A 13,528-nucleotide genomic window follows, 5' to 3' on the forward strand; every position below is an offset into this window, starting at 1 on the left:
TTACGCCGTGAGAAATTCGGTCGCTTTAAAACTAGACTAGAGTTTTCCAAACAGAAAATAAGCATTGAAGAGGACATGATGCTGTTCGACTAGGTTACGGAGCCAGCCTTGGACAGACTCCGGATCAAAGTACATCATGTGACTTGACTGCTAATTTGATTCGATCAACACAGATATATATACTACATACTATGGGTCAAGAAACAATCAATCTGCACCAGGACAGGACCAAGAAATTGGAATGTAATGTCGATCTTGCTGAGCGCATCAACGTGCACAGCGGAGTCGGAGCAGGGGGAGCACTTGTTCAAGATCTCCGATTACAGCATTCACAGGGGCATGGGCGTCGGCTGCTACATCGAGTCGTCCTGGTTCACCGTTGGCGGCCATGACTGGTGCCTCCACTATTACCCGGACGGATATACGGAAGATGGCAAGGACGACATGGTGGTCGGTCTGGAGCTGATGGAGCTGCGCGGGAAGGCATTCCCGCCGCGGGTATCCTCCACAATCAGCTTGCTCCACTGGGCAACCAAGCGGGTTTCTCTTTCTTCGTCGGTGGCCATGTCGGCCAATCTTCCCGATCCGAACTACTTTGTCACGCACAACATAAACAGGGGCGAGATGGAAGCATCGGGCTATGTTGTTGACGATCGTCTCACTATCAAATGCGCCGTGACCGTCATCAAGGAGCCATATGTTTTCGAGGCGGAGGCCCAGGTGCCGGTACCACCGTCGGAAATCGCGGGCCAACTCGGGAAGCTGCTAGAGACAAAGGAGGGCGCGGATGTGACATTCGAGGTCCAAGGAGAGAAATTCCCGGCCCACAAGCTCGTGCTGGCGGTGCGGTCTCCGGTTTTCAAGGCCATGCTCTACGGGCCGATGATGGAGAAGGATTCAAGCCGCATCGTCATTGCCAACATGCAACCCGATGTCTTCAAGTTTCTCTCTACTTCATCTATAACGATTCGTTGCCTTTCCCTCAAAAAAAATTAACGATTCGTTGCGTGACGACGACGACGACTTGCTAGATGGAGACGATAAGAAAGAGGTGGCCAGACACCTGCTCGTGGCTGCGGATCGCTATGGCATGGAAAGATTGAAGCTTATGTGCGAAAGCATCCTCTGCAAACACCTCGATGCCGAGTCTGTTGCAACTACATTGGCTTTGGCCAATCAACATACTTGTTCTGGGCTACAAGATGCTTGCATTCAATTTATTGTATCATCGTCTACTAAAATGCTAGATGATGTGGTGGCAAGCAGAGGGTACAATCGCCTCAAAAGAACTTGTCCGGATAGTGTAATGGAGATGTGGGAAAAAGCAAGTAGGCTCCGCAAAACCTAGCTAGGATGGTTACTTTCTGCTCATCTTAACCAATCATCCTATAAAGAGCGGACTACTTTTTTTCCCAATAATTCTCTGTGGCCTTCAATAGCATGCCCTGCCATATCTTCAATGGCGAAACGTGATACTGTTAACAGTAATAGCCTTAGGAGATAGCTTGAAATGATACGTCAGCCGAGAAGATGGCCGTTCCGTGGCTCTGCATATTCAGGCAAGGCTGGGAGGTCTAATGCACTCCCTGCCTTTGCATATTCAGAGAAAACGGGGAGGTCCCTTGCAAAATCAAATTTACCAACTTATAATTATGTAGGTCAGTACCGTGCTTTCGAGCGTGTGGATGCAACCAATTAATAGCAGCTCAACGTGATCCTCCGTATTGGCCTTGGAGAGAGAATCAAGAAAAAATATGCGCTGAAAAAGAAAAACCAAAGATCATGGCCAACAAATTATTTCCTTTTTCAATTATGCAAGAACGGCATAACAATTAGCAAATTGTATAAAAAACCATGTGTTAATCTACGGACAACATGACTCCAAAGAAAAATAACCCTTCTAAGTTTGTGATTGGCAATGGGCAAATCTATCAAAAAAGTGCAGAATAGGCAAGAGATAAGACTATAAATTTAAAAAATTTACTAATCATCACTATTTCAACTTTTTGCAGTGAAAGGTTCTAGCCAATGCTAACCACGGTTTTAGGGACACCATATGCTTCTGACTTGGCCCAACCAAAGAAATTCCTGATATTTGATCAGGAATATAATCATAGGTACGCTCACCTGTTGATAATGTATTCTGAGTTTAAAAGTGTGGTGTTTCAGACTTACAGTATTCTTCAAACCACTATATGCTAATAAGTGTAACACTTGTTATTGGCATATTAGAAGAGTGATAGGAAGGTGCCCGACCTGCTATAGTTGTATGAGTATTCTATCAAACCACATCACCTATCTAATTTGCAAGAAAAAAAGAGCCACATCACCTATCTGAGCATTTGAGAGTAATGGTTCCATGGGCAAAGCACCATGAATGCCTGCAACATTAATGGCAGCCGGCTTGTCCCACCAAGAAGAAGCAGCGGAAAGGCCCTGCTCGTCCCGTCACTACTGCTGCGCCGGCCACGCCTACCACGGGGGCCGTGGAGGACTCCAGGGAGGGGCCTCCCTGCTTTAACTGTGGTATCTCTGGGCACTTTTAGATGGCGTAACCCCCCCCCCCCCCCCCCATGTGCTATCTCTGCAAGGATCCGGCCATCGGACGCTCCTATGCCTGGACCGTCCAGTCACGGAGGAGTTGATGATGTACGGCCGTGGCATTGAGGGTATGGGCTTCTTCCACATCGAGGTTCCAGATACCATCCCAGTCACCGTCCCTCGGTGTGATCGTCACGTCTTGGGGGATGGGGTTGCATCTTCGGAGATGATTGAGGCGGAGCTCAACCACCTCTGTCGGTGCCAATGGGATTGGCAGGTTACTCCGATGGCAGGCCACCAGTTCTCTATGATCTTTCCAGACATCGCCAGCCTTGGATACTAGACCCGCGAAGCGCTGAGATCACCTTAGCCGTGAATAAGCTTGTGGTCGACATCTCCGAGCCGAAGGTGGACCCGAAGGCGGTCGCGGTCCTCGACACGGCATGGATCCTCATCGTGGGCCTGCCCGACATCGCCTGGTCCGGATCCTGGGCAAGGTCGTGGTGGTTGACGAGCTTTCGCTGTGCAAGGAGGAGGAGGTGCGAGTCAAGACTAAGTCACTCGACTCTCACAAACTTTGCGCCACCGTCCAGGTCTTCTTCAACGACCAGGGGTACGACCTCAAGATCTCGCCGGAGCCCCCGAACCACATTGGCCGCCCCCGGTACACCGATGATGACAACAGTGGGGCGGTCATGGGGGGCGACTACTCCGGCTGCCGCCGCCACCAATCTAATGATGACTAGGACGACTCCGACTGCAGGCGCTCCCCCTCAAGGGACCCCCCTGCTTCCTTCCCGAGTAGGGGCGCCTTGGGGCCGGGAGCCGCCCGCATGGCGGCGACGCTCCTTCCTCTGGCTGAGCCCTCGGGGGCCATCTTTGACATACAGAGCCCCGCTGCCTCGGCCGAGAGTAACATGTCGGGCGCGATCCTCCAGGTCGCCCCTTCGTCATCGCCTCGCTCGCCCACCTTGCCGACGCTCTTCGCCACCACTGGGACCGGAATCGCAACGCTGGGCTGGCCCCACACAACCCCTAGCGAGGCCTACCTCTCCTATGACGGATCAGCTTGGGCTTCCACCTGGGATGTTGTCCATCACCACGCCTCCCCGGGCCCAGTAGGAGGATGGGCGCGACCTCTCGGACTCGTCAGCCTCTTAGGGATGGGGCGTCCCAGATGTGTCAACCCTTGAGGCTGGCCGCCACGCTGCCCCCGTCTGCTTCCCTTGAGGTGGTCGGACCTGCCCAGGATGGGCTCATGTCCCCGCTGCCTCGCCCATTGTCTCCGCCTCCGCTGCTGCAGCCCGCGATCTGCCTCGACCGCCCCGCAAGCGATGCTACTCTTACCTCCCCGACGGCTGTGGTGCTGAGGATGGTTGTGGAGCTGACCGCTCCGGTGGCCTCCCATCCTCATCCTCCATGTACTGCAGCCTACTCCAGGAGGGTCAGATTGGCTTAGACATCGATGACCGCTTCCCAGCGCAGCCGTCAGCTGGACGCGACCAGACCAGTGGGCATCCCGGCTCCGTCCATCCCGGAGTGGGAGGAGCTCCGGGCGGCGGCCCGGAACCTCAAGACAGGTACTCCAGACTTCATTGCCAGTTCGTCAAATTGTTCATTCTATGCTCTCGAGTCAGTTCCGCTCGGTCACCTAGCTAAGGTCGCGCCGAACTCTACGATTGTCTTCAGGGGGAGGTAGGTCTCCCCTTAGTCCAGATTGACACGATTCGGGCTCGAGAGCTTCTTGATGGGAAGCTACCGGAGTCTCGCGCTCACTTGCTTAGGGCTGCCAACCCCAAGGCGTCCTCCTCCCCGCCCACCCCTGTTGCCTCGGCATTGGTTGTTGAAATACGCGGCCGCGCCCGATCCTGCACGGCTACCATGCGTGCGCAGAGTGCCTCCCTCGTCTTGGGGTCAAGCTGCCCCCTGATGGACCCTTGATGCGAACTCTCTTTTGGAACATCCACGGTTTTGGCCAAGATAGCAGATGTCGTCAACTCATTGAGTATATGCGTGATGAGCGAATCGACATCGTGGCCATCCAGGAAACCATGCGTTTAGAGTTTGCCCTCCCGGGAGCTAGAACGGTTGAGCACCCACCTGTTTGCCTGGCATTGGCAACCTTCTAGTGGGACCACTGGTCATTCGGGTGGCATCCTTTTAGGCGTGAAGGATGCCACCTTTGAGGTGGGTAGCATGGACCGAGGCGAGTTTTTTTGTTAGCATGGAGGTCTTCGAGCGAACTCTTAACTTTAAATGGGAGATAGTCGTAGTTTACGACCCCGCCGACCACCGGCACTCTGAAGCTTTCCTCGACAAGCTTCGGAGAAAGGTCTACGCTGCCCAGCTACCGGTGGTGGTGGGTGGGGACTTTAACCTTTCGCTCGATCGAAGACAAAAATAATAATCTGGTCAACCTTCCTTGGATGCAGTTGTTTAATGACTGCATCGCCGATCTCGGGCTCCGAGAATTAGACAGGGTTGGTGCCAGGTTTACATGGACCAACCACCAGGCCGAACCGACTAGGTCTATCTTGGATCGCATCTTCGTGTCCCCTGAGTGGGAGCTTCTTTGCCCTCTAGCGTCCCTACGGGCGATCACCGGGATTGGGTCTGACCATGTTCCTCTCCTCCTGTCATCGAAGAATGAGCACCCCCCACCCCGCGCTTCCGCTTTGAGTCCTTCTGGCTAAACCAGTTGGGATTTGTTGAGGCTGTTAGTGCGCATTGGGAGGCGGCGCGCGCCTCTCCTCACCGGTCTCTCTCTGTCGTGGACTCCTAGCACTTCTCTGCTAAGAGAGCTCACCAATTTATGAGGGTTGGGAGCCAACCTTGGTAGGAACTTTCATGATAGGAAGAAGGCTTTTCTCGACTTCATCTAGGCACTGAACCTTAGGGATGACACATCGGGCCTTTCGTCCAACGAGTGGCTTCAACGTTATGATCTTCAGGACCAGCTCACGGTCATTTACACTAATGAGGAGGCCTACTGGCGTCAGCGTGCGACCTAGAAGTGGGTTTTCAAGGGTGACACGCATACGACATAGTTCATGCCATAGGCAATGGACAGAGATGGTGGAACACTATCCCCCTCTTGTGGGACGGTGAGACCCTCCTCCAACGGCCGGCTGACATTCGCGCACACGTCGATGGTTTTTATAAAGCCCTTTTGATGCGGAGCATCCCTAGGTCATCCCCATGGACCTACCATCGTCTCAATAAGTGCCAAGTGGACCCATGACACGTGCACATTGACGATAATATGTACCTAGGGTAGGGTCTTAGGCCTGACCTAGATGCCCTACCCAAGGACACTACACAAGAGTCCAAGGCTTATAAAGTTCAACAGAAGATACCGACTGAAATCCTCATGAAGTGCAATCCACTCGACAGAAGATTCCACTCGGATATCCCAATTCTACTCGACCATACAAGAATCCACTCGGAGTACAGAATATCTAGAGCCACCCCAGGACGGCAACGGTCAGGCATTCACTCTGTCGTCATAAAGACCATTTAATATGGGCATTACCAGTAACGTTCAGGATTAAGTCTCATTGAACCCCTGTGTAACTGAGGGTTGCGAGGGGTCGGCGCACTCTATATAAGCCACCCCTCCCCTCTGGCACAAGGGTTCACACCCCCTGTAACTCACACTCCAATCAACAGAAGCCTCCGCGACACCGAGATGTAGGGCTTTTACCTCCTCCGAGAGGGGCCTGAACTCGTAAAACCGAGTGTACAACCTCGCCGTAGCTAGGACACTGCCCTCTCCTACGTACCCCCATCTCTACTGTCAAATCTGTTCCCACGACAGTTGGCGCCCACCATGGGGCAGACGTCTGAGCGACTTCCGGTAAGGTTGCGATCTTCGATCTTCATCAACATGGTTTCCGGCGGTGGATTGACCTTGGGTCGCGAGATCCGTCTCGGCGCGCTCACCTTCATCGCCAACGACTCCGCCTGGCTTCAAGAATTCCCCCTCGATGTCAAGGCTCCCCCCATTCGTGGGGCGGCGCACTTCCGCGCGAGTGCCCGCAGCGTCCTCCTGCGGCAGTCGTCGACTCAGTACCGGTCGGCTCCCGCGGCGTCTTCGCTTCCCGCCGTCCGCCGCCGCAAGCGATCCGGTCGCTCGCGGCTCCAGCGGTGGGTGAAGCATGCGGTGGCTCGTCAGTCGACCACCCCACAAGTCACAGCGATTGAGCCTGATGAATCTCTCTATGGGTTGTTCGATCTGCCGACTGGCCATTCGGATACGCTTTCCGAGTGTGAGAGCAACGATCCTGCGGTGGAGGTCCTCATGGTCGACTCCCAGCGCAGTCCGCCCAGGTTCCGCCGCGGCGGAGGCGACAGAGGTGGCCCGTCGCACGACAACGACGAGTATTACCCTCAAGCCCTCACTTCGGAGCAGAGGGAGGAGCTGCATCACAGAAACAATCAGGCTCTCCAGACCCCCATCGTTGGGGAGACCTCCGAGGCTCGGGCTTTGGAGGCTGCGCGCTTAGCCACCTTGGCTGAGCGTACGCGCCTGGAGAATCTTCAGCAAGCACTCGACAACCGCGCCCGCAGGCAAATTCCAAGTTCCAGTCGACGACAACGACAATTGTTTCCGACCGGGCCTCGAGAATGGTGTCAGGTATACCGTACCCCGATCCAGAATGTTGTAGCAGCTGCACGTATCACAGATTCGATTCAGCCTTCCGGTTCCAAGGCTGGTAGAGGGTTGCCGCAGATTCGAGCACTGCTCAGAGCGGCCGGAGAACAGAACTCAGTTGTTTCTCAGTCGCGCAACAGGATTCATAGCAGGTCTGTCATGCCAAACACAGTCCAGTCGACACACAGCCCAAGATCGCCTCCGCGGCATGAAGATCATGGTTATCGCCAGTACCAGTACCTTGGCCGAGGCCACGGGCAGTTTGATCCTCGATATCAGCGTGATGACCACCATCGAGTGCCTACGCCCCCTCCGAGGGGTGGTTCGTACGCGCCCCGACGGTATGATGACAGGCACCCATACGGCGACGAGCGGAGAGTTCCAGTCGACCTAAGAGAACCTGGGTTTGATGCAAGGTTGGTCCTCGTACAGGACTTGGTTGACAGAGGCAGAGCCAACAAAGAAGGGCTGGATAGAGATCGTCCGAGTGGAAGCAGGGCATTCGTCTCTGGCCCTGAATGTTTCAGCAGAGCCATTCGAGCAGCTGAGATTCCCCCCCAACTTCAGATTGGCTGCGGGAGTGAGCAAGTTTACTGGCGAGTCGAAGCCAGACACATGGTTGGAAGATTGCCGAGTGGCAGTGCAGATTGGTGGAGGCAAGGACGAAGTAGCCATGAAGCACCTCCCCTTGATGCTTGAAGGCTCGGCCAGGGCTTGGTTGACTCAGTTGGCTCCTGGGAGCATATTCTGTTGGGAGGATTTGGCAGGAGTGTTTATCAAGACATTCGAAGGCACTTGCAAGCGCCCAGCTGGGCTATCTGAGTTGCAACACTGTGTCCAGAAGCCCAATGAAACTTTGAGAGATTACATCCAGCGGTGGACTACACTTCATCATCTGGTGGAGAATGTTTCAGAGCATCAAGCCGTCTACGCTTTCGAGGAAGGCGTGCGGTACAAAGAGCTCACACTGAAATTCGGTCGCTCCGAGGCCATGACTTTGAATCGGTTGATGGAAATAGCCACTCGGTATGTGAATGGCGAAGAAGAAGACTGACTCCTCAATGGCAAAGGGAAGATAGTCGACCATGACACCGGGGGTGGAAACCCCAGCCGGAAACAGAAACCCAAAGCCAAAACCACTAGACAGGCTGAAGCAGCAGTGGTGAATACCCAAGGAAAGTTTAAAGGAAAAACCAAGGGGCCGTGGGTGCCCAAAAAGTTGAAGGATCAGTCCGGCGAGGACGTCTTGGATTTGCCGTGTCACAATCACACGAAGAAGGATGAAGAGGGTAACTTGATTCTTCCCAAGCATACCACTCGACAGTGCAGACTCCTGATTCAGCAGTTCCGAGAGGGTCAGCCTAGCAAGGACTCTGATAAGTACGAAGATGAGGAAAAGGATGATGGTTACCCGAAGGTCAATGCTACCTTGGTGATTTTTGCTGATGTTGAGAGCAAAAGTCGTTTGAAAGTCATAAACAGAGAGGTGAACATGGTTGCTCCGGCAACTACAACGTACCTGAAGTGGTCAAAGACTCCTATTATATTCGACCAATCTGATCACCCAGCTCACGTTGCTACCCCCGGGTGGCAAGCGTTGGTGGTCGACCCAGTTGTTGGGGGCACCCGACTGACTAAAGTTCTTATGGATGGTGGCAGTGGTCTGAACATCATGTATGCTAAGAATCTCTAAGGGATGGGCATTCCGATGTCCCAACTCAGTGAAAGCAACATGCAGTTCCACGGAGTCATCCCAGGGAAGAAGGCAAAGTCACTCGGACAGATTGCTCTAGATGTGGTTTTTGGTGATTCCAAGAATTTTCGCAAGGAAAAGTTGACGTTTGAGGTAGTGGGTCTCCACAGTGCCTATCATGCTATTCTAGGCACACCAGCATATGCTCATTTCATGGCCCATCCATGTTACGTGTATCTTAAGTTAAGATGCCCAGACCCAAAGGTGTGATTACGGTCACTAGGAATAGGCAGAGAGTAGAGGAATGCCTCCAGAAAGGGTCCAAAATTGCTGATGAGCAGATGGAAGTGGTGGAGTTGGAAGAGTACAAGAAGAACGCCGATCCGAGTGATTTGCTCCACGCAAAGAAGCCTGCTTCAGAGTCTGCTTTTCAGTCGGCGGGCGAGACAAAGCTAGTCAACATTCACCCAGATGATCCCACAGCTGCTCCGACCCACATCTCAACGACACTCGACAGCAAATAGAAAGCCGCGCTATCCAGTTCCTCCGTGAGTACTGGGACATCTTTGCATGGAAACCATCCGACATGCCAGGTGTACCCAGGGGGCTGGCTGACCACCGTTTGCGTGTCGACTCCAAGGCCAAACCTGTCAAGGAGCATCTCCGTCGGTCCGCCGCGGAAGAGAGGAAGGCGATTGGCGAGGAAGTGGCTCGGCCCCTGGCAGCTGAGTTCATCCACGAGATATACCACTCCGAGTGGCTCGCCAACGTCATCATGATCCCCAAGAAGGATAATTCACTCCGTATGTGTGTTGACTTCAAGCATATCAATCGGGCCTGCATGAAAGATCATTTTCCGCTCCCCCGCATTGATCAGATAGTCGATCAACTGCGGGGTGTGAGCGTTTGTCTTTTCCGGATGCGTATTCCGGGTACCATCAGATCTGACTGTATGGGCCCGATGAAATAAAAACAGCCTTCATCACCCTGTTCGGGTGTTTTTGCTATGTCACTATGCCTTTTGGTCTCAAGAATGCTGGCGCCACATTCATGCGCATGATCCAGAAGTGCCTGCTCACTCAGATCAGTCGGAATGTGGAGGCATATATGGATGATATCGTGGTTAAGTCACGCAAGAGTTCCGACCCGCTGTCTAACCTCGCTGAGACCTTTGCCAATCTGAGAAGATATGACATCAAGCTGAATCCATCCAAGTGCACATTCAGAGTTCCTGGAGGAAAGTTGCTCGGTTTTCTCATTTATGAATGAGGGATAGATGCAAATCCCGAATAGGTCAGTGCAATTCTCTGAATGAAATGCCATGTGCGTGTGCATGATGTTCAGAAGCTTACAGGTTGTCTTGCTGCATTAAGTCGATTAATTTCTCGTCTCGGTGAAAAGGTATTGCCTCTCTACTGACTGATGAAAAAGTCTGATACATTCGAGTGGACTCTTGAAGCTGAAGCAGCTTTTGTGGAGCTCAAAGCCCTGCTTTCCACCCAGCCGGTGCTTACTGCTCCGATTAGCAAAGAGCTCTTCTGTTATATATTGCAGCCACTGGTCAAGTTGTCAGCACAGTGCTCACAGTGGAGCGAGAAGAAGAAGGCAAGGCCTATAAAGTTCAACGCCCAGTGTATTACATCTCTGAAGTCTTGACTCCATCCAAGCAAAGGTATCCGCATTACCAGAAGCTTGTCCATGGAATTTATTTGACTGCGAAGAAAGTTGCACATTATTTCCAAGACCACCCGGTTTCAGTCGTCAGCGATGCTCCATTGTCTGAAATCTTGAACAATCGAGATGCAACCGGCCGAGTGGCTAAGTGGGCAATTGAACTTCTTCCTCTAGATATCAAGTTTGAAGCAAAGAAGGCGATCAAGTCTCAAGCAATCGCGGATTTCTTGGCCTAGTGGATTGAGCAACAGCAGCCGACTCAAGTTCACTCGAAACACTGGACCATGTTCTTTGATGGATCTAAGATGTTAAACGGTTCTGGTGCCATAGTGGTCCTGGTGTCCCCAAGAGGCGATAAACTCATTTATGTCCTCCAGATTCACTTCGATTCCTCCAATAACGAATCTGAGTACGAAGCACTCCTCTACGGGTTGTGTATGGCCATCTCACTCGGCATCCGTCGCCTGATGGTCTACAACGACTCAGATTTGGTGGTTGATCAGGTGATGAAGGAGTGGGATGTCAGGAACCCTACCATGACCGGATACTGCAATGCAGTGAGGAAGTTGGAAAATAAGTTTGAAGGGTTGGAGCTCCACCACATTCCCCGAATCAAGAATCATGCAGCTGACGACCTGGCAAAAATAGGTTCCACTTGGAAGCCTATCCCCAGCAATGTGTTCCTTGAACATCTCCATTCCCCGTCAGTGCAAGAAGATCCCTTTACTGAAGAGCCTCCCCAACCAATAGGTCCTACCAATCCGACTGAAGTCGAAGTGCCAGCAGTTATTAATCTACAGAGAAAGTGTTACTAGCATACCTCAGCGATGTATCTCTCCGGAAAAGGGTCGAATGATTTTGGACGAGATCCACTCGGGGACCTGTGGTCACCATGCGTCCTCTCGGACCATCGTGGTCAAAGCATACCGAGCAGGATTCTACTAGCCATGGGCCAATGAAGTTGCAAAATAGATCATTGAGAAGTGTGAAGGTTGCCAGTTTTACTCAAACATGTCCCACAAGCCCGCATCTGCCTTGAAGACTATTCCACTCGTCTGGCCATTTGCTGTGTGGGGGTTGGACATGATTCGGCTGCTAAGAACCGGTAGAAGTGGTTTCACTCATCTGCTTGTGGCAGTCGACAAGTTCACCAAGTGGATTGAAGACAAGCCTATCAAGAACTTAGACTCAAGCACAACCATCAGTTTCATAAGAGAGCTGCTATTCCGATATGGAGTTCCGCACAGCATCATCACAAACAATGGCTCAAACTTCGATTCGGAAGAGTTCAGAGCATTCTGTGCTTCTCAAGGCACTCGGGTGGATTACGCATCCGTTGCGCACCCGCAGTCGAATGGTCAAGTTGAAAGAGCAAATGGTCAGATCCTCCAAGGGTTGAAACCCCGAATGATGCGCGACCTTAAGCACGTAGCTGGAGCTTTGGTAACTGAGTTGCCATCTATTTTGTGGGGATTGAGGACAACTCCCAACTGATCCACTAACCGAACCCCTTTCTTCATGGTGTACGGAGCTGAAGCCGTGCTTCCTAGTGACCTGCTTCACAATGCACCCCGAGTGGAACTTTTCTTAGAAGCTGAGGCAGAACAAGCACGTCAAGATGCTATAGATCTTCTAGAGGAAGAGCGAGAGATGGCTTTGATCCGGTCGACTATTTATCAGCAAGACCTTCGCCGATTCCACGCTAGAAACGTCAAAGGTCGAGCATTTCAAGAAGGAGACCTTGTGCTCCGAGTGGATCAACAACGGCCTCATAAGCTCGCACCTACATGGGAAGGCCCTTTCATCATCACCGAAGTGCTTCACAATGGGGCACATCACCTTTAAAACTTAGCTCAGAAGAAAGACGGGCCGCCCTCCTGGAACGCAGATCTTCTTCGTCGTTTTATACTTGATAGTCAGATTGTCAAGATGTAATAAGAGTACTTGTTAAATCGTTTATCAAGACATGATTCCCGCAGTCTCTCAATGATTGTTCTCGCGTAAACATGTGTTCAAATCCCCCAGTGGGTGGCTTAGCCGCGGACCCGTTTCGCCTAAGTTTCAAAACTATACCGAGTGGTGAGCAATCCTCCCACTCAGGGGCTTAGCCGCGAACCAGCTTCGCCTAAGTTACAAAACTACTCCGAGTGGAGAGCGATCCTCCCACTCGGGGGCTTAGCCATGAACCTGTTTCGCCTAAGTTACAAAACTACTCCGAGTGGAGAGCGATCCTCCCACTCGGGGGCTTAGCCGCGACCCCGTACTCGCCTAAGTTAAAAACTACTCTGAGTGGAGAGCGATCTTCCCACTCGGGGGCTTAGCCGCAATCCCGTACTCGCCTAAGTTAGAAATCATTCTGAGTGGAGAGCGATCCTCCCACTCGGAGGCTTAGCCGCGAACCAGCTTCGCCTGAGTTACAAAATCACTTTGAGTGGAGAGCAATCCTCCCACTCGGGGGCTTAGCTGCGACCTCACCTAAGTTAAAAACTACTCCGAGTGAAGAGCAATCATCCAACTCGGAGGGCTTAGCCGCAAACCAGCTTTGCCTAAGTCAAAAAATCCGATATCACAAAACATTCTGGAAGCGAGAAAGCAACATTCGGGTAAAACAACCAAGTTCGGATAAATCCGGCAAGTTTCAGAACCGCAAGCAAAAGTACTCGGGCGACAGGACCGAAAGAGTTTAATGGTTACACGATCACTCGGCATTCCAAGGCAAATAAGTTCGAATCATTAAAGTTATTTTTTCTCCACTCGGCGGGAGGAGGACTCACTGGCTCGACAAAGGTGTCCAAGTTGATGCCGCCAGCTATGTGAGTGGCTGCTTCGTCAATAAAGGTCTCCATGAAGGATTGGAACTGGAGTTTCTTCATGTTCGCCACTTGGAGAGCCTTCAGTTTTTCTTCCTTGGCATCCTAACAATGGACTCTGACGAGTGAAAGAGCCACGTCGGCTCCACAGCGAGC

At 52.2% G+C, this 13,528-nt stretch overlaps 1 protein-coding gene across 1 annotated transcript; it reads left to right on the plus strand.

The window, feature by feature from the left end:
• Positions 1–246: 246 nt before the first annotated feature.
• LOC109744006 (BTB/POZ and MATH domain-containing protein 2-like) lies at positions 247–996 on the plus strand. Its single transcript, XM_020303101.3, has one exon. The coding sequence runs from the start codon at positions 247–249 to the stop codon at positions 994–996; it is 750 nt and encodes a 249-aa protein (XP_020158690.3).
• The last annotated feature ends 12,532 nt before the right edge of the window (positions 997–13,528 follow it).

This window comes from Aegilops tauschii, chromosome 3 (genome assembly GCF_002575655.3).
Source record: "Aegilops tauschii subsp. strangulata cultivar AL8/78 chromosome 3, Aet v6.0, whole genome shotgun sequence".
Taxonomy (NCBI): Eukaryota; Viridiplantae; Streptophyta; class Magnoliopsida; order Poales; family Poaceae; genus Aegilops; species Aegilops tauschii.